Source organism: Tyto alba, unplaced genomic scaffold (genome assembly GCF_018691265.1).
Source record: "Tyto alba isolate M040663 unplaced genomic scaffold, T.alba_DEE_v4.0 Super-Scaffold_17, whole genome shotgun sequence".
NCBI lineage: Eukaryota > Metazoa > Chordata > Aves > Strigiformes > Tytonidae > Tyto > Tyto alba.
In genome coordinates, this window is record NW_024881279.1 from 7,573,346 (window position 1) to 7,596,383 (window position 23,038).

At 46.8% G+C, this 23,038-nt stretch overlaps 2 protein-coding genes across 4 annotated transcripts in view; one reads left to right on the forward strand and one right to left on the reverse strand.

Annotated features, from left to right (window-relative positions):
- Positions 1 to 2,061: 2,061 nt before the first annotated feature.
- LOC104357001 (leukotriene C4 synthase) lies at positions 2,062 to 11,132 on the forward strand. 2 transcript variants are annotated; one of them, XM_033006161.2, is made up of 5 exons: positions 2,062 to 2,232; positions 6,521 to 6,620; positions 8,484 to 8,554; positions 9,302 to 9,383; positions 9,641 to 11,132. In XM_033006161.2, the coding sequence occupies exons 1-5, from the start codon at positions 2,175 to 2,177 to the stop codon at positions 9,786 to 9,788; spliced, it is 459 nt and encodes a 152-aa protein (XP_032862052.1). In that variant the 5' UTR covers positions 2,062 to 2,174; the 3' UTR covers positions 9,789 to 11,132. The 2 variants fall into 2 exon arrangements, with proteins under 2 accessions (XP_032862052.1, XP_032862051.1); XM_033006160.2 differs by lacking the exon at positions 9,641 to 11,132 and having other exon boundaries at positions 9,302 to 9,620.
- MGAT4B (alpha-1,3-mannosyl-glycoprotein 4-beta-N-acetylglucosaminyltransferase B) overlaps positions 10,919 to 23,038 on the reverse strand; it is a 51,786-nt gene continuing 39,666 nt past the window's right edge. For both annotated transcript variants that reach the window (XM_042790221.1, XM_042790220.1), the window contains 11 exons: positions 22,399 to 22,445; positions 20,169 to 20,282; positions 19,660 to 19,735; positions 19,168 to 19,282; positions 18,279 to 18,409; positions 15,245 to 15,352; positions 14,103 to 14,296; positions 13,633 to 13,711; positions 13,092 to 13,179; positions 12,047 to 12,159; positions 10,919 to 11,945 (listed from right to left, as the gene is read on the reverse strand). In XM_042790221.1, the coding sequence (XP_042646155.1) occupies positions 11,922 to 11,945; positions 12,047 to 12,159; positions 13,092 to 13,179; positions 13,633 to 13,711; positions 14,103 to 14,296; positions 15,245 to 15,352; positions 18,279 to 18,409; positions 19,168 to 19,282; positions 19,660 to 19,735; positions 20,169 to 20,282; positions 22,399 to 22,445 (1,089 nt within the window). In that variant the 3' untranslated portion in view covers positions 10,919 to 11,921. The remainder of the gene's footprint in view (positions 11,946 to 12,046; positions 12,160 to 13,091; positions 13,180 to 13,632; positions 13,712 to 14,102; positions 14,297 to 15,244; positions 15,353 to 18,278; positions 18,410 to 19,167; positions 19,283 to 19,659; positions 19,736 to 20,168; positions 20,283 to 22,398; positions 22,446 to 23,038) is intronic.

Sequence of the window (23,038 nt, forward strand, 5' to 3'; positions counted from 1 at the left end):
TTTATGTAGTATTTCCTGTTTGTCAAGTGTGCCTTTAACTGATGATATCTAGTCTTAAGTTCTAAACTTAACATCTCAAATCTCTCCAACCACAGATTTAGCAGTAGTGATAAACAAGAATTTGCAGTGTGACGCACACATTTCTTGCTAAGGCTGTATTAATTTTACACATTACTGTAATTTCAGGCATCCCCCTATGTAATAAGAATCTTAATCTGCTTCAAACACTGAAGGATCGTTCTCCAGGCATTGAAGTTGGTGTCTTATTATATGGCTATTGTGTTTAAGACCGCAGCTCAGAGCCATCAGATTTCCTCACAAAGTGCATCCTGATTTACCAGAATATAGTTTGAGTATATTCCTACTCTACAAGTTTTGAGTTGTGTTTGGGTTGGGGCGACAGACCTGTAACTTGAGAAGCTTATAAAGAACCAAATGCAGTGATAAGTAACAATACCAGGATGAGCTGCTTCTAGCCTATGGGAACTGTGAAATTATAACCTTAACTTTTGCTTTACTGTCCAGTTAAAAGTGCTGCATTGTATTTAATGTTGAGTAAAAGAGAAATTTCCTAAACTATCCCCCGGTGAAGTGACATGCATGTGCGTGTTTTTTCAAAGATTTTAAGGAGTCAGTGGCAGCTTGTGACAAGCCTCTGCTCAGAAAGTGATTTTTTTGTTTGGTTGGGTTTTTTTGTTTGATGTTAGTGTTTTTCCTAATGTAAACCTGTAATGGAAGTGCTTTCTAAAGCCTGAATTGTTTGTTGAAATGGTGTAAGCAGAAGTAGACTACGGGTGACATAACCCCTCTGACTTTTATATTGGACACCCGCAGATAAATCTTGGGTCACCAATAGATTTTTTTCAGTCTAGATCTGCTAGCAGCTTGGAGGGTCTAAAGTCACATCATATGAGCATTTTGCAGAGAAAGGGAGTGGGTTTGCTGTTTTACATTTATGGGGTTTTTTTAAAAAAGGGTGCAATTGTATATTTGAATTAATGAACTTTTCAACTTGATAAGCTGTCACGATGGGGTTTTGAGGTGATGAAGAGAGAGACCGGAAGAACAAGCTTGCTGCGTCTCACTCGGGAGAAACTGTAGGTCTGGTCACTTCTTGGTGTTGTGCAGAAATTCTGTGCAGAGGTTTTGTGTGTGTGACCATATGGAGAGAAATAAACCATTCCTGTCCCCTCTCTTCACCAAAATCAAGGTAAAACCTTCATTGATAATGAATGACACCTTTTTTCTCTTTTGGTTTTAAAAAGTTTAAAGTCAGAGTAGTCTTACCCATATAAAGTTGTTCCAAAACACAGGATAACTTTTTGAATTAATGCATATTTTGCTTTTGTGGAGCAGGGAGAAAAGTTATTCAGGGCTAAAATATTGCTGTTTTTCACATCTTACAATTATAATTCTGATGCCAGTGTAACATTTCTGAGAGTCTGCATGTTTCTACATTCCTCTGCTGCCTTCCATTCAGAACTGAGAAATTTTATTTTCTATGTTAGCCAGGAAAAGGTTTGTACTGCAGAATTTTAAAAACATTAGAAAACTACAAAAAGTGACTGAGTGCTAGAAAAGAATTGTACTCTTATTTGGTAAACTTACAGTATTAACAGGATAAAATATCTGAATGCTTTTTTAAAAATTCAGAATCCAGTAACAGAATTAAGTTACTCCAGCCGAAGTCTAGAAAATCTTTTATGTGGTCAACTCCACTACTTGGAATAAGAGCAGAAGGTCAGGTCATTAATTTCTAAATGCTTGTTAATTTTTACATCGCACACAATTTAGATGCTTTAGAGCTGATTAAAACTAGCAATAAAAGATCTGGAAAAAATGCTGTCTTCTTTCAACTGCCAGCAATATATAATTCAATCATGGTACGAAATCTGTAAAAGTAATTGCCAGAGTTTCACAGTTTGCACATACAAAACTTTGGCTGTTACGTAGTTCAGCAAGAGGCACCTGTCTGGAGTAGCTATTTTCTGATGGTTGGCTGCTTTGGAAAATTATGTGGCGTGGAGAGAGTTAAGGTGTGGTGGAGGAAGCGGCGTTGCTGCAGCGCAGCAAGAAAGCTCAGCTCAGCCCTGGAGCTGGCGGTAGTGGGAGAGGGGCTGGAGAGCAGCTGTACGCGTCACACCAGGCTGGGGTTTTGGTCCACAGTCAGCAACATGAGAAATGAGATAGACTTGCTGGCCACTGTCACAGTTCTGGGAGTCCTGGAGCAAGGTAAATGTCCTTTATATAATGCTAGGTACTATTAAGGTAATTATATTAAACTTCATGGGCCTTGGCTCCTTTATTTTGCTTGGAGTCTCTCTGGAATGAAAGTTGCTGTTTTCCAACATAGTGAAGTGATGTTTGGCCATTCACAGGGGGAGTGTCATGCCTGAGGAGGTTCATTATTTAGTGAGGATGAAAACGATTCACAAACCTCAAAGCTGGCATCCTAGAAGGAGATTAAAGTTTTATTTTTAAACTTAAACCTATTTCAACAATAGAATGTCTTTAAAATATTCTTTCCGATTGAATTTTAGCAGGTAGTTTGTAACTTAGGGGGTGGCTGGAGGTAGCCAAAATAAAGGCAGGTTAATAAATACGCTGATGAAGAGGTCAGTGTACAAACATACATCGTATATATATAGAAAAGACCATCATGTATACATGTATTTCTCCTCTGTGACCGATACCGTTATGTGTTCATAGAGCTTAGCTGCATGGAGCAGATGACAAGATGAGTTGACAGCACACAGTAATTTGGAAACTCATGAAAGCCCTTGTGGTCAGAAGTAGACAGAGACATCTTCAAAGAAACTCATCGACTTCTCATAATTTAAATAGGTGCATTTGGTTTAGACTTTTTAGAAAGAAGTAGTGTTGCCAAGATGTGTCTACTCTCCTGTTTAACTGTGGGGCCTTTGGGCAAAGGTCTGTCCCCCTTGGGCTTCAGGAGGGTCACGGAAGGGGACATTCCCCCTGCCTGGGGAAGGAATAGAGCCCTCATTCTTCACAGTTGTATGAGGGAAAGTTTGTTTGTGTTTTTTTTTAATTACTGAATGAATTCACCATAGAGCTATCGCACCTCTGTCTACAAATGGATATGAATCTCCGAGCAGCCTGATGTATTTTTAGCCATCAGATGATATATCTCTTAACATAAGTGTTATTTAAAGCACAGATATGCTACTTGAAAATTAGAGTTCAAAATTTCTGAATTATCAGTAATTTCCCCTCCAACAATTTACAGAGAAATATCTACAACTACAAATGGAAGATACTTTTTCTCTTATGAATTTTTGTGTTACTAAACTAAGTGAGGATGGACGGAGTGTTTAGTGTGCAAAGAGAACACCTGAAGAAAACTTGAAATTGTGTTATGGAAATGTTGCTAAGCCCTTTCCATTGGGAAACCCTCAGTAGCAAATCCTTAGATAGCAGATTTGTCTCAAAAATACTTGTTTTATGAGAGCTTCAAGTGTTTTTTTTAAAGGTTGCAGCCATGAAAAGAAAAGCTTTCATGCTATGCAAACCATACATAGGTGTGAAGCCAGCAGATGAGTAGCATGCATTGACACCCTCTTATCTGTGTTAGATTGGATAAAGTAGCCTTGTTTCATGGTCTGTGCATGGGAAGCCAAGGAGCAATTACAAAATACTATGTGTTTCTCTTCTCTCTACTAGTATGAAATGTGTGTGATAATGTCAATTTATTCAGAGCTGTGCAGTAGCTTTTCTTGCATATTTTGAAAGGACATTCTGTAGGTGATTTCCAGACCTGAGATTCATTCTGAAAATGCAGAGCACCGAACCACGGGTGTGCACTGTATATACAAATACTCTTCCATCGCATCCTGATTCAGGAGGTGTAATTTAATTGATTTCAATTGGCTGATCTTAATACAGTGTTGGTTGATATTTTTTTCTTTTTTTTTTTTTCTTATTTTACTGGGAGCCCACACTTTACTCATTCTTTCAAGTAACTTCCCCCTTTTTAATTTAGTTAAGCTCAGTTTAGCAAGGTTCTGAGCTCAGTGATCTGTAGATACATGCCCCTGCCCTGTGTTGAATGCTGCACCAGAGAACAGAACAATGCTACCAGTTTCCCCGCTTTCCCTCTGCCTCCCTCCCCTTTTTTTTTTTTTTTAAATGGTTTCAAAGGAACTAAAGCTTATGCAATGTCACTGTCTGTCAGTCCCAAAAGAGCTTGTTTGCCAGGTTCGTTCGAATGTGGCAGATATCAGCTATAATAGGGTTTGACAAGTTTGTGCACATAATCAAATAGAGGATGAAGGTCTGGCTGATATTTCCACTGAGGAGCAAAGTGCAGGGAGAGCTCAGCCCCTGTGAGCTATGTGAGAATCAACAGGTGCTTATCCTTAAGACATGAATCACAAAAAATTGTTCTGAATCATTCTGCAGAGTAGATTGAACTCTTTTCCCTAAAAGTCCATGCTGAGAAGGCTTGTGCAGGGTGCTTTTTTTCAACATCTTATTCTGAGAAGTGCTTTTGGAGGGTGACTGCATCCTTTGTACTTCACCTGTATGCCAGTTTGGAGGAGGGCTAGCTGTCCTCCAAAAGGCTCTTGCTCCTCCTGGGTGGTTGTTTCATATGTTATCCATCCCTAGGCATTAGTGACCTGTTGCAGGACTTGTCTGAATATTTGCCCCAGTACACAAGCAAGATGTTACACACAGAGTTGATGGAGGGGGTGGGTCTGAAGTTCTTGCTAGTGTTCCTCAGCCACAATAATGCTGTAAGGAGGGGTGCAGATGGCACGAATTAGGATGAAGACTGTTGCTCAACAGTGTCAGGCTTATGCCACAAGCCAGACCTGTGCACGATGCAGTAACTTTAGCTCAGTCCATTTATTGAGAGGTGTCTGGGGATGAGACCCTGAGAGCATTAATTGTGTAGGAGAGACATGCTTATCTGAGGTGAAGAAGAGGTATCAGGCTGGGTCATGGTTTCATCATTGTTTTTTCCAGAGCACTGCTAGCCACTGATGAATTGTCAGTTAAGCATCACTGCAGACCCAGCAGTTTGGTTTCACAGCGAGGATGCTGTGTTGCATCCGCCCAGATCTCAGGGCCAGAACGATATCCTTGCCCTCGACCATATCAACGTGCTACATGCGAATCAGAGGAAAAAAGCAAACTTGTTCCTCCTTACCTTTCTGTCCCAGCACCTCTTGTTTGGGGCTGGGTCACTGCACACACTGTGGAGGACACTGGAACACACAAATATTTTCTTAAATGAATGTCTGTGTATTTAAATGAATAATATGCCGTGTAATACACACATCACATAACATCAGATTATTTAAATTTCTAATTCCCTTCTACATGTGTTGTAATGCTCTTCTGCAGGCACACATGGATCTGTTTTTAATCTGTCTTTCATCTTGCAACATCTGCCCCTACTTTCCCTTCTCTATCCTGCTGTTCTGCTTTTATCTTCTTTGTTAGAATAAGACAGTCCACAAGGCAGTCCTTGCAGCCTGTCTCCTTGTCTCCGTTCAATGCTCTGGAAATGTTCCTACATTAGGACCTTGCTAATACAAGTGACTTCCTTAGCAGCATGCTGCCACAGCCACAAAAGTAATTGTTTTTATAATGTAGCTTTCTCCTATAGGAAAATTTTAATTTTTGATAAAGGCAGCAATGTAATACTGCACCTAAATATGAACACTTGAAATATCAGCAATCACCCATGGGTGTAAGAACTTTCATCAAACAGTGAAACAGTCCAAGTCTTCATGTTAACAAGTTTTCATCATTTTGAAGTGATTTCCATGTTCCTTACAAATGTACAAGGGAGTGATGTAGCAGACACTGAGTTAGTACCTCGGCCCAAACTTGGCACAGGCTGATAGCAGTCGTTGGCAGCACGCCTGCTCCTTGAACTGCTCGAGACTTGGGGCTACCCTGCAGGGATGAAGTGGAAGAAATAACCACCCCCTTCCCCATTTCCTTCTATTGACATGATTAATGGACTTAATCATACCCCAGTGCTGCAGAGTCTGGATGCTGCTCTGTGGCATGGGGCCATCCTTGTATAAAAGCTTTGTACCTGCCAGGTAGAACAGAAAGAGTTGCACATCATTCCCATCAGACTGGCTGAGGGTGTACTAATACTCAACACACAGTGCAAGAGTAAATAAGAAGAATAATTTTGTGATTGGGTGTGGATTCAGTTATGTTTTGGTGTGTCGCCAGCCTTGTGCAGTACCAGGATCTGCTGGGGATCGCTGAGGGCTCCACAGCTGTGCATGAGGGTATGCAAAGCACCAGCCAGCACCTCGGTTCTGCGGCACAGGTGCTCTGCCAGCATAACCAAATCTGAATTTAACGTACGAGCGTGAAATAAATGGCACTTTTATTCCAGGTTGTACGTGACAGCCCTGGACTAAGAACCTAGACAGGATCAGCTCTAACCACTTGCTTGATTCCAGGCTAGATAAAGCTTGACTAAAAACACTGCTGGACTGTTACCATTCCTGTATTGTTCTTTTTTTAGCCTATTTTGCACTGCAGGTGATCTATGCCCGGCGGAAGTACAAGATCTCCCCTCCCGAGACAACAGGTCACCCTGAATTTGACCGGATCTTCAGAGCTCAGTAAGATTTTAACTTTTTTGCGGTGACTCCATCCAGGTATGACTTGACTCAAGTGTTACTACCAGGAAAGACTGAAGTCACCCTCAAGTCACCTTTTCACTTATTGCTACTGATACTAGTTTTTTTTTTGTTTTTTTTTTTTTTTTAATGCTCTGCATCGGAGGTCTGAGTTTTGATTTGCAGCACTTTGCTCTGGCTGGAGTGTTTCTGTCCATCCACAATAATCCTCCTTCTGGCATTGTGAAAGGCAGCCAAATTACAAATTAGTAGATGTATGGAAGGGAAGAGGTGCTGAGTTTTAATGCATTATAATAATTAACTTTGATATTAACGTTGGGTCCAAATTGTGAAAGTAGCTGAAGCTACATTAATAGCAATATTTGTTTGTAAGTTTTTGCCATTGAATTGAAGGAAAGGATCTTGCTGGTGGAACCAGCTACAAGGATCTTCTAATTTTTTTCCTTTTTTTTAGCTATTGTGCTATGAAAGTCAGCACTTGCAGGCTCCTGCTGAGGGCTGTTTATTTTTGCTCTCTTCCTATGGAGAGAGCAATGCTGGAGCTAAACTGGAAATGTCCACAGATCCCTTTGGCTTCTAGCAAACACCAGATCCCATCTTTCATCTCAGTCATTCTGTTTCATAAGTGGTAGAAAGGAATCGGCTAGAGCTGGTTTGAAGGGTAGTTCTAGCATGGCATTAAATCCTGAACAAAGCAGCTGCGTTTCCTTGCCAGCGTGCAGGAAACATTTGTGGAGTGACAAAAACACCCGCTTTGGTCCTTTTGCAATACAGTGAAAGGCCAGCCCACATGGGAGGCATCAGCCTTCACTAGCTGGGTAGCTGCTGATGTGGCTTTTAATTAAATACTGGGCTGTGCATTAACTGAGTTGTGCTGTGGGCTGCGACACGCCAGGAAGCCCTCCACTATATTCTGCGGAGAAGGCAGCCTCACCGAACTCGGGTTTGAGAAGGTATTTCTTCCTTGTGTTTTTTTTATCCTCTCCTTTATTCTTTTCCCTGTGGAAAAGCATAAAAATGTATAATTTGTTTTGATATGTTAAAAACAAAAGAGGGGAAAAAGGTATTGATTTCTTATTCATGGAAACCTGGCAGCCTCCCCTTGCTGAGGCTCAAACTGCATTTGCAGTGTAAGGCTCTTCAGACTTTTTCCGATTCCCAGCCTGGCTCCATTCCCTGAGGCTTGGTAAATTTTTGGCCAAATTTAAGATTAAATTATGTAGGGAAAGGTAAATAGTAGAAGAAATTGAGAAACAAACCCACTGTCTTTAATAGCACTGCTCGCACTGTCTTTTCTTGCAGAAAACCTGTATTTTTGTCACTAAAAGTAAAAAGAAGAAAACCTGGCTGCAGTTCTGATCTCCTCCTGCTGAATTTGATCCGGGAGAAGGCTCTTTCTTGGAGCATGACTTGTGTGACACCCAAATTTGGGCTGTGCTCAGCCAAGGGGAAGAGCAAGCTCCTTAATGATAAGAAACCTCTACCTGTGCAACTTTTAAGCTGTAGCTGCACTAGATGTCTGTGAAGGTGCTGTGTGTGGGGCCGAGGACGGAGCCTGGTGAGGGTCCAGCAAAGACAAATCTCCCTCTCAGCCAGAGCTTGTTGTTGCAGGGTCCATGCGAATGTGGGTGAGGTGAACACTGCGTTGTTTGCATGCTTTTCTTCTCTAAAATACAGATAATGGTGTGTCATGGAAAAGGCCCTTTCTCCCCAGCACAGCACTGTCTCTTACTGGCCCTTTCAGTTTGATTTGATGTGCATTTCCAGCTCACCTTGCTGGCTTCAGTTAACTGGTCTCTGATGTATGAGGATGCGGTTTTAACCCTCATCTCTGGTTCTCACCAGGGCAAATTGCTCAGAGTACTTCCCGATCTTCATCTCGCTCCTCTGGGTTGCTGGAATCTTCTTCCATCAAGGTAAGGGGGCTGAGGGGGAAACCCAACCCAAACCACATGCACAAAACAAATAAACAAACAAACAAACCCCAATTTAAATCCCACTGCAACTGAGCCATGCCCTCTCTATACCTGTGAGGCTCTTACTTGGGGACAGCAAAATTCCCCTTTGGCGGGACAGACCAAGGAGCACCACAGCTCCGGTGCGCACAAAGCCACTGGTAGCAGGCGAGCTAGTCTGGGGCCCAGAGGAGAGGTTTGGTGGCATCGTCAGCCCTCGCTCCTTCACCGGAGCCTGGCTGTCCCCCCTGCACTGTTTCTCTAAGATAAGGTCAAGCTGGCACGTGATGCCAGGGTGGCAGCAAGCTGAAGCAGAGCTGCAACACGATACCCAAATCGCGTCAGAAGGAGAAACCATAACCCAAACAATTAGTCATCCACTGTCCATCCTGTACCAAGCGGGTTTTGGGGATTTGGCTGCTGCCACAGAGAAGATGCAATGAAGGACCACGGAAAGGAGCATTGAAAACCCAAGTCCCAGGGCAGCTTTGGAGGGCACAGAAGTTCATCCCTCACAAAAAGGGAAGAAAGAAAACCTGTTTAAACTCCCACAGCGTTGTAAAGCCGAGCCCCTCTGCATTTGGTTCTTGTGGCCCTGCCCCATCTGCAGCAGGAAGAGGGAACGTGGGTGACCGAGCTGGGCTGCAGCTCCGGCATCGTCTGAGGAGCCCCGGCCCCATCAGGACTCGGGTCCCCTCTTCCCCGCAGGTGTGGCTGCAGTGTGTGGGCTGCTCTACCTCTACACCCGCTTCAAGTACTTCCAGGGATACACCGTGGCTACGCAGGGACGGTTAGTACCCAGCTGGGGCTGTGGGCACCCCAAACCAACCCAGGGAGGCTGGGTGGAAGATGCAGCCCCTGGGACAGGTTTCCTTTCCACGGGTGGGACAGAAGGCAGATTGGCATCGCCTCCTCCTCCTCCCCTCATGTTCTCATGGCCATGCTACCTCTTCTCTGGCTCAGTCTGGAAGGAAGGTGGGGGGTACCAAGCCCTGCCAGCACACTTCGTGCTGCGGGTTGGCTGACAGTGTTTTTCTCCCCGCACAGGTTGGGGCCGCTGTACGCCAGCGCCCGGCTGCTGTGGGTGCTGCTGGGGCTGGCGGTGGCCGGGCTGCTGGCACACTTCTTGCTGCCCCACTCCTCAGGGTGGGCAGCACCGCTGGCATGGCCCTTCCAGCTGCTCGGCACCTGGTGAGAGGGGCCGTGGCCCTCCCAAAACCCACTGGTCAGCCTCAGCGGAGGGGAGGGAGTTGTGCAGCGTGGTCAGAGACCAAGTACCTCCCCAGCTCCGTGCTTACCTTTGAAGGGAGGCAGATGCTGGCACTCCTCTGCTCATGAAGCTCCACTCTCCAGAGATAATTTCCCTTCTAGAAAGCAAACGGTGCCCAGTCTCTACCCCTGCTGCTGGGCTTCACTGCCAGGTTTTGTAGCACTGTCTGCTCTAAAACCTGTAACACCTTTGGCTCTGCCATTCGGAGCATGGATTGACCCATACGCTGTTGTCACTCCTTTCTGCTGTAATGGTCTATGCTGAAGGATCACACCATGGATATACAAAAAATAAATTCCTTTTCTCAGTAGAAATGACCTGTGATTGTCAAAGGTGCTTGGGGACTGGGTGTGAGAACATCTGAGGGTTAGGGGACTGGGTTGCATGGGAAAAGCTGCTGCGATTAAAACTAACTTGAAAGGAGAGGTAAACTTGTCTAAAACTGTATCCAAATTTTGAGAAAAAAGCCTGACTCTAATCCAAATGCTAACATCTGTGTTTGGTATTGACCTGAATGACCTTGACTTGGCCCTGACTTCACTTATCACCCACCCACCAGTAGGACTCTGACCTCTCGCTGGATTTCAACCTCCACTGGAAATTCGAGGTTTGCCAGTAACTAAAGCAGGCAGCTCCTTGCTAATTTGTACATGGGTATTAAGAAAAAAAAAACAACAACATGTATTTTTTTAAGACAAAGAACTGGTCCACAATTGCACCCTCAGGTGTACAGGTGCCCAAGTGCTGCCTTTGCTCCCTTCTGAGGAAAGACCTGAACAACCCTTCCTTTTTTTTTTTAATACCTGGCAAAGGTTCCTGTGGCACTGGGGCAAAAATTACCAGTTTCCCACTGGGCTGCTCTAAGTGCTCTCCCCAGCTTGAGCAATGCTTTGGGAGTATCAGGCACTGGTGAGTGCTGAGGAATGACTCCATTTCAGGTGTAGGGGCTACAGCAGGTCCCTGCCCCCAGGGATGCACACCCTTCCTGGGGGGGGGACAGGCGGGCAGAGCAAGTGCCTTCCTGCTGTGAGTGACTCTCACTGCCACACCAAAGGTTTAAATTTAGCTTTTATTACAGTGCACATTATTTTATATATTTATATATAGAGATGTACTTGAAAAATCAAATGTATCCAATAATAAAAAATACAGCACATTAAAGTAGTATAATGCATTCCAGTGTATAGCTGAAAAGACATTGGGATTTACACTAATCCCTACTATTTTTGAACTGGGCTACTTCTGCTTTTTTTTTTTTTTTTTTCCTTCCAAAAAGGTCACACCAATCAATAACTGAAATAGTTATTTAAAAAGATGGTTTCTGCACTCAATCTCAAGGCATGAAGACACTGGAGACTTCACTGTGAGTTAAGGGGCTGTGTTCAATGCTGGCAGGCACAGTGTGGCATATTTTATTTTTTTTGTTTTCCCTGCCATACTCATAGCTCCAACCCCTTCGGATTTGTTCCTCCTCTGCTAAAGGAGGGTCAGTCTTCACCCTCATTTAATCCTCAGCTGTGGCCAGGACTGTTGCCTGGGCGAAGTCAAGGCAGACCTCGGTCCCTGGCTGTCTCCATCCCGGCACGCGCGCAGGGTCAGCCGGCAGGACTCAAGGTGACCAAATCCCACCTCTGTCCCCAAATACAGCCAGAGATTGCCCTGTCCTGGGCTTAAAGGTGCTTTTTGTCCCCACGCTTGCTAAAGCTCATCCCGTCCCCAAACTGTCCCCTGTGTCAGTGCGGCCCGAGCGGCACGCACAGCAGCCCGCACCCACCAGGGCCGAGGGGAGCAAAGCCAGCCCTCCGCAGGGGATATTGGTTTTTGCCTTTTTTTGCTCTTCTTCTGGAGAAGACGACGTCCTGGCCCTGCAGCACCAGCTGGGGATGGTGGTGCTGGCCTGGCGGCGGCTTTGCCGAGGCCTGTGGGCATGGGCCACCTCCCGGCAGCCGGGCCTGTGAGGTCCTTGTCCCGGGCGAGGCGCCGCGGGGAGGAGGGAGCGGGAGGGGAGGGAGCAGGACCAGGGATCCACGCGTGTGTCCACCCTTCCTCACGCCCGTTTCACTCCACTTTTTTGATAAAAATCTGCAAGAAGGGAGGGCTGGGATCAGAGAGGAGCGGTGGGGAGGCGGTGGGGAGCCCCGGGCTGAGCAGGGCTGTCCCTCTGCTGACAAAGCCCAGCTTACCTCGCTCAAGATGATCCATACCGGGGAGTCGGTCTGGATGGACAGCCTGATGGCCTCCAGTGGCCCAAAGGACGGGTCCACCTCGCCCTCTGCGACGCCCTTGGAGAAGGAACCTGGTGGGGAGAACATGTGGGTGACGCGGGATGGTCCCCCAGCTCCTGGGGGACCGCGGCAGCCATGGCAGCCTCCTGCTCGCAGCTCCCGGACACCAAGGCGGGCCAAAAACCTGCGGCATGGATGTCAATACAGTGCAAAATGCTACACTTAGGGCAACAGAAAAAAATCAGTGAAACAAAACAAAATGCAGAGTGTTTGGGTATATAGCACTGCTGTGCGAAGCCGGGGGCAGAGCGGCCTGACAGCAGCACTGTCCTGTAAGACACAAGTGTCGGTTCGGGTTTCACGCCATGGAGGCAAGTCTTACATCCATAGTGCTAGATTTTTTGTTTTGAAAATGCAACTGGGAGAAACCAGAGAGCATGCAGAAGAATGCTAAAATGGCAAAAAGCTATGCATGCTAGTGAATTTTTCTTTTATTTATCTATTTGAAAAAAAAAAAAAAGTTTTAGCAGGGACACCAGGGCTTTACCATACACCAGCAGGTCTCTCTAGGCTGAAACCACTCATTCTTGTCCAAGGGCAGGACAAGCACTGAAACAAGTTCAGGTGGCCTGAGACAAAGTCCAGCTGCAAGTGAGTACCAAGACAGGCCGTGGAAGGAGAGCACGAAATCGCCCATGGTAGAGGTTTTTAACACCAGGTTTGGCAAATGGATAATCTGAATAATTTGGTCCCAGCTCTGAGCAGAGACAGGCAGAAATGTAGGACTGAAAACTACCTGAAGAGGACACCTAGTCTAAGAGAGGAGGGCAGACAGTGGAGGAGAGGAGATAGTGACAAATCCTGTTCCAACCTGGCTCCTGGCAAGCAGAAATTATTCTCTGCCAGGCAAACAGCACTAAGGGTTTTGATTCACTAGAAGGTGAGGATATGGGCTGTGTTATCAAACCCAGTGGGCAGTTTGCCACCCTGCACCCTGCTGTACCTATCTGGATGTAGCCATCCGGCGTCCTGCGGTATCTGACAACTGCACCTCTTCCCTCCTGCAAGGCCTCCTTATCCAACTGCAGGCTCTGTGGGAAGGAGAGGAGCTTTGTGCAAGGCCAGTGGTAAAAGCTGTGCAAAAGCCCCAAGCAACAGCAGCAACCCTGGAGCTGCCCTCTCCAGCAGCCCTTGGCACCTCATCCCCCCAGCCTGGCACCCTGAGCCTCACGCCCCAAAATGAGGATATTTGCTGCCCTCATGCTGCTGTTTCCACTGCACCATCCTAACTCCATCCTCTCTTCTGCAGCCATCCCACCCATGCGAGCATCCCCTCTGCAGGCTCCTACAGGAACTGCTCAGCACAGCATCCCCACTCCCAAGGTGGTACCACACCAGGCATGACACCCCGACTCCCAGCCAGCACCTCTAAAAGGCACTTGGGTCTTGTAAAGATTCTCCCGATGGCTTTAAGCAGTTCCATTCTCTCAAACCTCTATTGCTTCCCACTCCACCCCCATCCCAATTCTCAATAAAACACTTACGTCAAATGGCAGAACCTCCACAGTCGTATTGAAGAGTTTGTCTTCTGGGTGCTCAATGTTCCCGCTGCGGAAGAAGAACCTGTGACAGAGACCAAAGCCATAGAAACCTGCACTGAGTGAGGGGGGACATGATGGCTTTCATTACAGCGGAACTATCAAACAGCTCAACGTAACAGGTACCTTCTTAAAAAGTCCACAGGTACATGGGTTGGAAGGAGACCTTCTGTGCCAGATTAGCTATATCATGGATCTCTCACAAGTTCAGGAAAGCAAAGGGCTACAGCAAATACGGCCCCACCAAAAAAGGGTCAAGTCACCCTCCCCCTGGTAGAGCACAGCTCCCTCCTCCTGGGCAGCCAAGCAGGAGATGGGCAAGAAATTCAACATGAGCCAGAAGAGCAAAAGGAAAGTGTCACCGCGTGCTCCAAGGTGTTCCCATCCCTCCCCCTGCTGAGCCCCCAAGCACTGGCCTTTCGATGCGGAGCGGTTTGAAGAATCTGAATCTGATGAAGTCCCCGGCAGTGGGAGTGAAAGCCCAGAAGAAGTCCTCCCGCAGGTAAGCCTTCTCCAAGGTGAAGTGCTGGTAGGTTTTCAGGCTGGTGCTCACCTCCGCAGGAGGGTTGACGTGCTCTTTCCGCAAGGCCTGCTTGCCAAAGTCCTTGTCCTTGGTGGGTACAAAGCAAAAGGGCAGAAAAGGGTCATGAGCTGCTCTTGCTCGTGAGGAACAGGGATCCCAGCAACAAGGCACCGCAAATTAAAAATTCTAGATTTGCATGGCACAGAAGGATGAGGGATGGAGGTGATCTGGGGAAGGGAGACAGGGCAATGCATGGCTGGATCCCAGGAAGAGACAACTTCAGGAGAGGCAACACAGAGGAGCACCACTGCTCTGCACTCTGATCCAGCACCAAAGAGCCTTTCATTGTCCAAGTGTCCCCAAATGCGTGTCTCTGCAAACAGTCCTTACACCTGAAGAGAAGGTGGCTGGGAGGCTGACGATAGCCTAAAATAACTGGATTACACAGCCTGACAGGCACTGCACTGTGACAGAAACTGGATTACACCATCCATTTACCTGGGGATCGGACAGATGCAGGACAGAGCACAACCCTGGGATGCGTGTCTACGGGTCCTGCACATATAGCTATGGGAAGCTTGATTTTGTTGATGTTTAAATACACACACAAACAATTTAAGCTCTCACACAGCAAGCTCTAGTTCGCCTATCAGTAAATCCCAGGAAAAAGGAGCAGGTGGGAAGGAAGTCAGATCACCCCAGGAGACACCTTTCCAGGGTTTTTCACTAGGTGTTCCCAAATCACTTGCCCTGACCATGGTTCGGCACTTGGGATGGGCAGTCAGGACCAGTACCAAGGCTTAAAATCTTGCAGCAACTCTTGGAACATGTCACTGTTATTCTGAGAAGTAGGACCTACATGAGCTCACTGTAATTCAGAATAAAACACAACCACTGCACAGAAATCCAGCTGCCACCATCCCACCAGTTGCTGTCACTGATATCCCCACCTCGAAAGCAGCCAGTTCCCGGGTGCCTGCAGGCCAGGCCTGGCAGAAAGGTCATCTGTGGCTGGGACAGGCAGCTGGTACCCACCTTCAGCTTCTGTATCTTCCCAGCCAGGGAGGAGTGGGTTCCCACATGCTGGAAGAGCGAGGGCTTGAAGCGGATCCTCAGGTTTGCCTTCTGCCTGTCACAGTGTTTCTGAAACGAGATGATCCCGCAGATCCCCACGGTTAAACCTCTGTGGTCAACTGTGACCCGCAAGAGGAACAGAAAAGGGCATGAGGAGTGGTAAACATCCCTGCCCCTTCATCTCCATGCCTTTCTGTGTTATTTTGGCTTTAATTTGGCAAGAGGGCTTTTAACCACACTCTGGAGGAACGTGACAGTGAGTCTTGGCCACTCACCCATCAGGCTCCACTGGGCAGCTGGAGTGCCCAGGTTCAAGTGCCAAATTTCTCCTTGACAAGCATAGCTTAGCAAACACTGAGCAAATCTCCTTTGTGCTGTCAGGTAGGGACAGCCAGAGAATTTAGTTCCTTTTGTCCTTGGCTTATTGAGAAAGCCTCTTTCCTACAACTCAGAGCTTGGGACCACCAAAATCTGAAGGTAGAGTAAGTCCTGGGATGACTCAGAGCCTAAGTGAACAGGTAGCAAGTGCGGGCTCTTTTCAGACAGGCAGAGTTTTCAGTTTGTTGGCAGGTGTTGTTAAGCAGATATATGGCACATGCCAGTGTCAAAGCTGTTTGGCTCATCCCACCACATAAATAAACTTGGAGATGCCACTCTGATCCAGGCAGTGATTTTCAGGGGGGTGGAGGGAGAGAGACGATGGAGAAGGAATAAAGGACAAAGGGGAAAAACACTGAGAGTGTCGAGACAAGAATTTACATTTTAAAAATAGTTAATTTCTCTCAGTTTGGGGGAGCATGACAAAAATACAGTGTTAAAAACTGGAGGGAGAGGGTATTTGTTTTCCGACTTTTGCTTTTTCCAATAAAAGAAATGCATGCACAGCCCTACCACCATCTGCTCTTGCAGCCTCCCACCCAAGAGAAATCCCGTCAGAAATCCCGCTGCCGGGTGCTGTGACACCAGCTGCCTGGCACCAGGCAGGGAGCAGTGGGGAAAGCCAGCCACACCGAGCCCCTGTGACGGGCTGCCCACACAGGCCACCACCACTGCACCGGGAGCTGGGAAATTCCAGGCATGACCCCTGTGAGCTGCAGAGGAGATAATCCCCTAATCCAGCTCACGTTACATTAGAAAATTAAAACTAGCCATGCTAATGGGAGAGACACAACTCATTGCCAGCAACCCTAGACACAACTCCATCGGGTCTGATCTCACTCTGGATGGGGAGGGGAGGAGGAAGGAGAACGGAGGGAACCACAGCATCTCCTGATTTCTCTTTCTCCCCTTTTCTACTAAAGAAACATTTGCTGAAAGCAGAGCTGTCTCACTCAAAATAGGAGGGGGAATGCTCAGTTGGTGGTAAGAAGGTCATCCTTTCACACAGCTCTACCCCAAGTAAATCTAAAATTAGTTAAAAAAGAAAGGGCAGAATATATCCAGAGCTGGCAAAGCACTTGCCAAAAGCTCAGGTCAAACAAACTTTCAATCAGAAAGTCAAATCCTCCCCGCTACCAATTCGATTCTGCACAGTGGGATTTACAAGGGGAAGTCATGTTTGAAAGGGTGCTGTGCAGAGTTAATCATGCAAACAGTGGGGGAAAGGAGCCAGAAATCCACACGGGAAGTAGGTTAATTTTTAAAAAGGCAACAAATTTAAGAGGTTTACAGGTTCCCCTGGGAAAACCTTGGCTCTGCCAGGTAGCAGAAGATGAGTGAAGATGAGCTAAAGAGAAGATGATCATGCGCAGCAGGATCTGCATTTAATCAGTGCTCAAGCTGAAGATTTTGAAGGGGGTCACAGGCAGCAGCCTAATTCCCAGCTCCATCCCAGCATCCTGCCACCTTGGCTTTGCCCATGGCTGTGAGGACCTGGACAGGCCTGGGGACTGCTCTGTCACACCTGAGCATGTGGTTTGAACTGCCTGGAGAACATGATGGACATCATCTGAGACTGGTCCTGCTGCATATGGGGGACTGGAGCCGACGTCACAGCCTCTTGCCAGGGATCTGACCAAATTAAAGCACATCCTTGTCCCAGTTCTCCAGAGCCCTGAGGATGCCCTGTCCCCCCCAACACATAAAGACAGCATTTAACCCCAGAGTGACCACTTGCTCTGGCATTTACCACCATAAAGTAGTTGTGGCCATGATGTCTGTCCTAAGAAACCAGCTTCAAGCCCTGCACAGGAACTCTGCTGCTCATTCTCTGCCGGGGGAGGAGGGTGAACGAGCATATGAGTAAATACAGTATGTTCAGAGAGGAGACAGAAGAGTATCTGGTGGTGAGCTCATCTTACATTTGCTGTCACACACTCCTCCTCTGCCCGTCCCACTCGCTCTAGCCCCTTGCTGCTGCTGCCAATGGAAGTTCAAACACAACCTCCGCAGGGCACAGGGGCTTCTGTGCTGCCGTCTGCAAGGCTTTGTGCAGGCATGGCTCCGCAAACGAGATGGCAGCATGAAAACGGAGCACTCTCCCAGAAACCCCGACATGAGCTTTGTGTGCTCTGGATTCGTTTTGGCACACTACGCATGGCGGGCTTGCTCTTGGGTCATCTGGGGTGAGCTCTCTGGGCAGCCTGCATGTGTGCTCCAGGCGGGTACAGCACATGAGCCCAGAGCCAAGGGGTTATTCTGGGGTTACAGTCAGCGAGCGGGGAACAGCTTCAGGGAGGGAAGCACACCGGAATGAAAAACAACACAGAAAAATAGGGAACAGCTACTCTCCTCTAGGACTGGAGGAGGAATACCCTGTTTAGTGCTCAGATGCAGAAATAATGCCTTTTCTGGCAGCTGCAGACTACAAAAGCCTGAACTCCCAGGTCTTTGCTTATATGATTCGCAAGGACACCTCGTGGCACACTTCACAGGGACAGCACGCTTCAGTGCAAAGTCAGTTAGCACCAGAGAAGATCCTCTGGAGACACAGACCAAGTGTACAGTTGCCCACATGCAACAGAAGGTTTCCTTTCAACAGAGGTTGTTTACATACTGCATCTTTCTCAGGGTTGCAGACTTTCACCCAAAGGATGTGATCCAGCAGCCAGTCAATGGGTTTGTCCTTATAGAACATCAGGATGAACTCCACGATCAAGCTCAAATCCAGAGACTTGAACATTTTTCCTACAGGACAAAGAGAGAAGAGAGAGCAGCTATGGTATGAAATGGTCAAGAATCAAAGCTGGGAAGAAAAAAACTTGGGAGACTGGGCTGTGGAGGTTAGATGTGTCCACCTCTCTACGTAAAGGACAAAGCATGAAGCTCTGCTTTATGAACCAGTGCTGCTGGCATTGCTAACACAGTTCCAGATTTAATATTCAATGCAGAATTAGAAAACATTAGTGTCTCACAGGTCACAACAGTATCAAAAGGTCTAAAACTCTTCCATTCAGTTGGGAGAAATAAGGATGAAAAACATTCAACCAGCTGCAGGAGAGACCATTTCCTGCCCAGAAAACTACAAGTTTTAAGCCATTCAAACCAGTATCCAAAATAACAGATCAAGCTGCTACTGCAACTATGCACTGCTGTTCCCAAAATAGTTCTGTGCTGATGTAAACTTCCTTCTGTACACTCTTAGGCAACTCCAGATCCTATCCAGCCTAAAAGCTACTGGTCACATCTAAGCTGTTCGACTGTCAGCTGGGCAACCGACCAGGTTTATTTTTATTAAAAGTGAGTATCAGCAGTATCAGCTGTGATGATCTTTCTCCCCTGTGCAAACACAAGGGTCACTGCAAAAATAAGGAGGGATAAAGTCCAAGTATTTTACCATCTCATAGGGACAACTCATTGGACCAAGAGCATAAGCGCTTGTAAGAACCAGCAGGCACGTGTGCCCATGCCTGATGGGACTGGGGTGAGTGGGGGGAGAACGTTACCAATAAACCCCAGCTGAGAAAACTCCAGGATCATCCACTCCTCGGAGGGCTGCTGCAAGGCAAAGTTCTTCATCGTGCTGAGATAGTTTGGTTTGGCCACAATATCATCCTCCAGCTGCAAGAGGAAAGGACACTCAGTGCCAGTGACCCATCCAGGTTCCAGTAAGAGCCTCTCAGTGCAGAGCAATCACACCGTAGACTGGAGGAAAGATTTGGCACAGACCTACTGCATTTTGGAAGATGCTCCAACCAGATTTTTCTCACCCAATCTAACAGGTAAATGAAACAAGGATTCCTGCCCTTCCTAGGTGGGAGCTCTCCAAGTCTAAAGTATCTTAAAACCCTAGCTTTTGAAGCTATCTGCTTAAACTGCACTCCCACTCTGCTGCATCGCACAACTGGACATGATCTTTGCCCTCTATCACTGGGGTATAAGCCATAGTGAACTCATAGGTACACCCATCTGCCCTCTGCCCCCAGCATCAAACCCACCTGCACGTAATATATCCCTTTGGACTGGGCATACATCATTAAAAAGCAGTAGTCGAGGTTCTGCTTTGTCCTCCACCTGCAAAAGACAAACACGATGGGAGTGTCGATCTCTCCTCAGATAACAAGCTACTCAGGGGAGCCAGTCAAGGCTGGGTTTAAGCTGGGAAGGTGACTCAGCTGTCAGAAGAAGGGATGGCATATGGCCTCTCCCTTTTGGTCTCAAACTGGCCGGCTAAGAGTTACTGCAAAACTCAGGGACTTCCAAAATAAACATCATCTGGCTTAAAATGACCCCCCTCGCTTGGTGACAGAAGCATCGCAGCACAAGGCAAGCCCTGCAAAGCTGGTGCCAGTTCATACCCCCACCACATCCTTCCAGCTCTTGGACAGAACAACTTTAAGGGTCTTGCCTGGCCCTGCAGAAGAGCTTTCCCTGCTGGAGTCAGGGTGGGAGATGCTGCAGTTACTTGATTCAAAGCCTGTTTGTTTTTAAGTTCATTGATTCTTACCTGACTCTTTCCTTGGGGTCCCCAAAGGATTCGCGCAGGTGGGAGAAATCAGGATAAAAATGCGGAGATGGGGAAATTACCTCCAGGAGACCTGAGTGTATTTCCTTTGGGAATCTGAGAGAGAAAAGCAGCAGTAAACAAATACCTCTATGTCTGACATACCATTTCAATAGACCAAATTGCTGGGTAAACACTGAGCTGAAGAACCAAACAAAAAAAATATAGCCTCTAAGATAAAACTTCCCCAGCAGCTACTGCATTTCCAGGCCTCATCAAAGGACATCAGCAGGGACTGCCAAGGAGTTTTAAAACTGCTCTCTCCCTCCCATGGTCTCTAATAGCCCCACGTTCGTGTGCTCTCCGCCAGCATCCCTCCTGAACACTCAGGTCAGCTTTAAAGACCAGCTGCAAGCACAACATATTCTCCACAGGATTAAACGGACCAGCAGACTGGTGCACCAAAGAAAGGACTTGCTGGCATTACCAGCATTAAGAGATTTTCCAAATGCATCAGTAATTAAAAGCCATTTTGAAGAGATTATGTTATACATTTCTGATAAGTTACTTAAAACACTGCTGTGCTGTAGTTAGGACAGCCGGCAGGAATTCTACCTAGTTTTTCCTTACACTGATAAAATCAGCATCTATTTTCCCTATAATGTGGTTAAGAACCCTTTAAAGAGTCACACTCAAACAGAAAAAAATGTCACCCATCTGAAAAATAGGTACCTACAACAGACTTGCAAGCAATACTCAGCGATTACTGTGGCTGTGAGAGATAAGCGGGAAAACCAGTTATTTTTATACTGTCTTTCTGAGAACATTCAGTGCAAGGCTGACTTCCTTTGTTTGTGCAGAGCCTGGAGGACGGGAGATGGGGCAGAGGGAGACAAAGTAGTGAGATTGCCAAAAACTCACTTATTTTTTCCCTTCCTTATTCTCCCTTCGGAACTGGCAAGATTTTCAGCTAATGTTTTCAAACCTTCCCTTCATCAAGCAGTAGTGAAACAGGAGCTTCTCACTGACCTGACAAAACCTGTACTGAAGCAGCAGTGGCTTTCTTGCTCCTGAGATATGAGCTCAGCCTGCCCTGGCCCCCACACCACTTCAATTCAGTTTGGAAGAAAAATAATTTCAATGAATCAGGGAAGGGCAGGAGGCACTGGAGGCGGGGGGACAGCAAGAAATCAAATCATTAAGCCAATTAAAGTTTCAAGCCTTCTATGCAGAGGCACCCTCTGCAGCAGCGCCCAGTAATTTCATCAGGATCCATCGGACAATCAGTCCATTATCCCCCGATAAGTGCGTCCTCCTGCCAGCAGGCAGAAGGAGGGGAGCTCTGCCAGCTCCTGCACAGCAAGATGGAGGGCTCTGTTTCAGCTCTTCTGCAAGTGCCTGGGAACACAACCCTCCCCACACACGTCCCAGCCCCTCTCCCATCATTGGCTCGAGGACGTGGGGCGCCGGGAGGATGTGCTGCCCTTTCACATCTCCTTCTTATGGCGACTGCGGTCCTTTGGAAACATGAAATTGCAGGAGCTGGATGGGAGTCACAGCCTTTTCTCTCACCACCTTTTCCTTTTGCCTCTGAGCTCTGATGCTGTTAAATGCCTGGACCGGCTCACGGCTAATAATCCATCACCAGCTCCTGCTTAAACAGCCACAGACAAAGCTGCAAAAGCCACTAAGACTCCAGGACATAAATAGCAGCGAGCATGAGAGACAAATGTAACTAGTGCCTAGAACAAGGGAAAAACAAACAGGCTGGAGCAGGAAGAAAAATGGATCATGGATTTTAAAGCAAAATAAGGCAGGAGCATTTAGGTGTGATTACCACACTGTCCAGTTGCTCTGACTCCACAGAGCAGGTAGAAAGCTGCACTAGACATAGAAACAATTGCCAGGATCTCTGGAAATCTAAATAATCCATCTTCTCTCAACAACACAGGACAGAAAGAGAAAAATGAAACAGCATGACTGCGTGTGTTAAATATTGCAAGCACAAAGGCGCCTACGGGAAGCTACATATGGGATGCATTTTAGAACAAGCAGAAAGTGGAAGTGGCAATAGCAGAGACAGCCCAGTTTTAAGAACAGAAAAACAAACAACAAAAAATACAAAAAATACAAAAGAGAAGCAGAAAAGCATGTGTTTTCTCCTTAATGAAGCCATTCACTGGCCTCACTACAGGCGCAGACCATACTGCTGTAGTCATTTGGAAGTGCTTACAAGTTTTTGATATTTTCTGCCACTCCGGCTGTGTACTGCGGATCTGTCTGAAAACAAAAGATAAGCAGTGTTAGGTGCTTCAGCCTCAGCTTGTGCCCCCCATGGCTCAGAAATCACCTTGAACACACTCGAGAGGTACCGTCAGCACCTCTGTACCAACTTCCTTCATCTTCATGTCTCCTTTTATCCAGTTCAACTGCTCTCCCCATGCTGACAGACTCCTAAGAACCTTCTTTTGTGGCCAGTGTGGCATCACACACCAAAATCCACTCCAAAGGACTCAAGACCCTGCACATCTTCACCACGTGTTCTCCTGGTACTTCTGCCCCTGCCAGCACCAAGCGTTTGCACAAAGTGTTAACTTCGGGGCTATTTATTTTTTTTTTTCTCTAAACATGCTGGCTTTCATCCAAGTGAATACTCTTGGCAGAAAAGGATCTCTACCCCTTTTGTGAAAAAGAGGGGTCTATTTATAAGTGTGCATTTTTCATTTCAGGTTCATTTCAATGCTTTTCTTCCTAAAAAAACAGTCTGTCCCACCATCAACCTATATTGGTTGGGAGGCAAAGGTCAGAAGCGCTGCACACCACTATCTGCAGGCAAGATAAATGCAAACACAAGGGCAGGCACTGGACAGAAA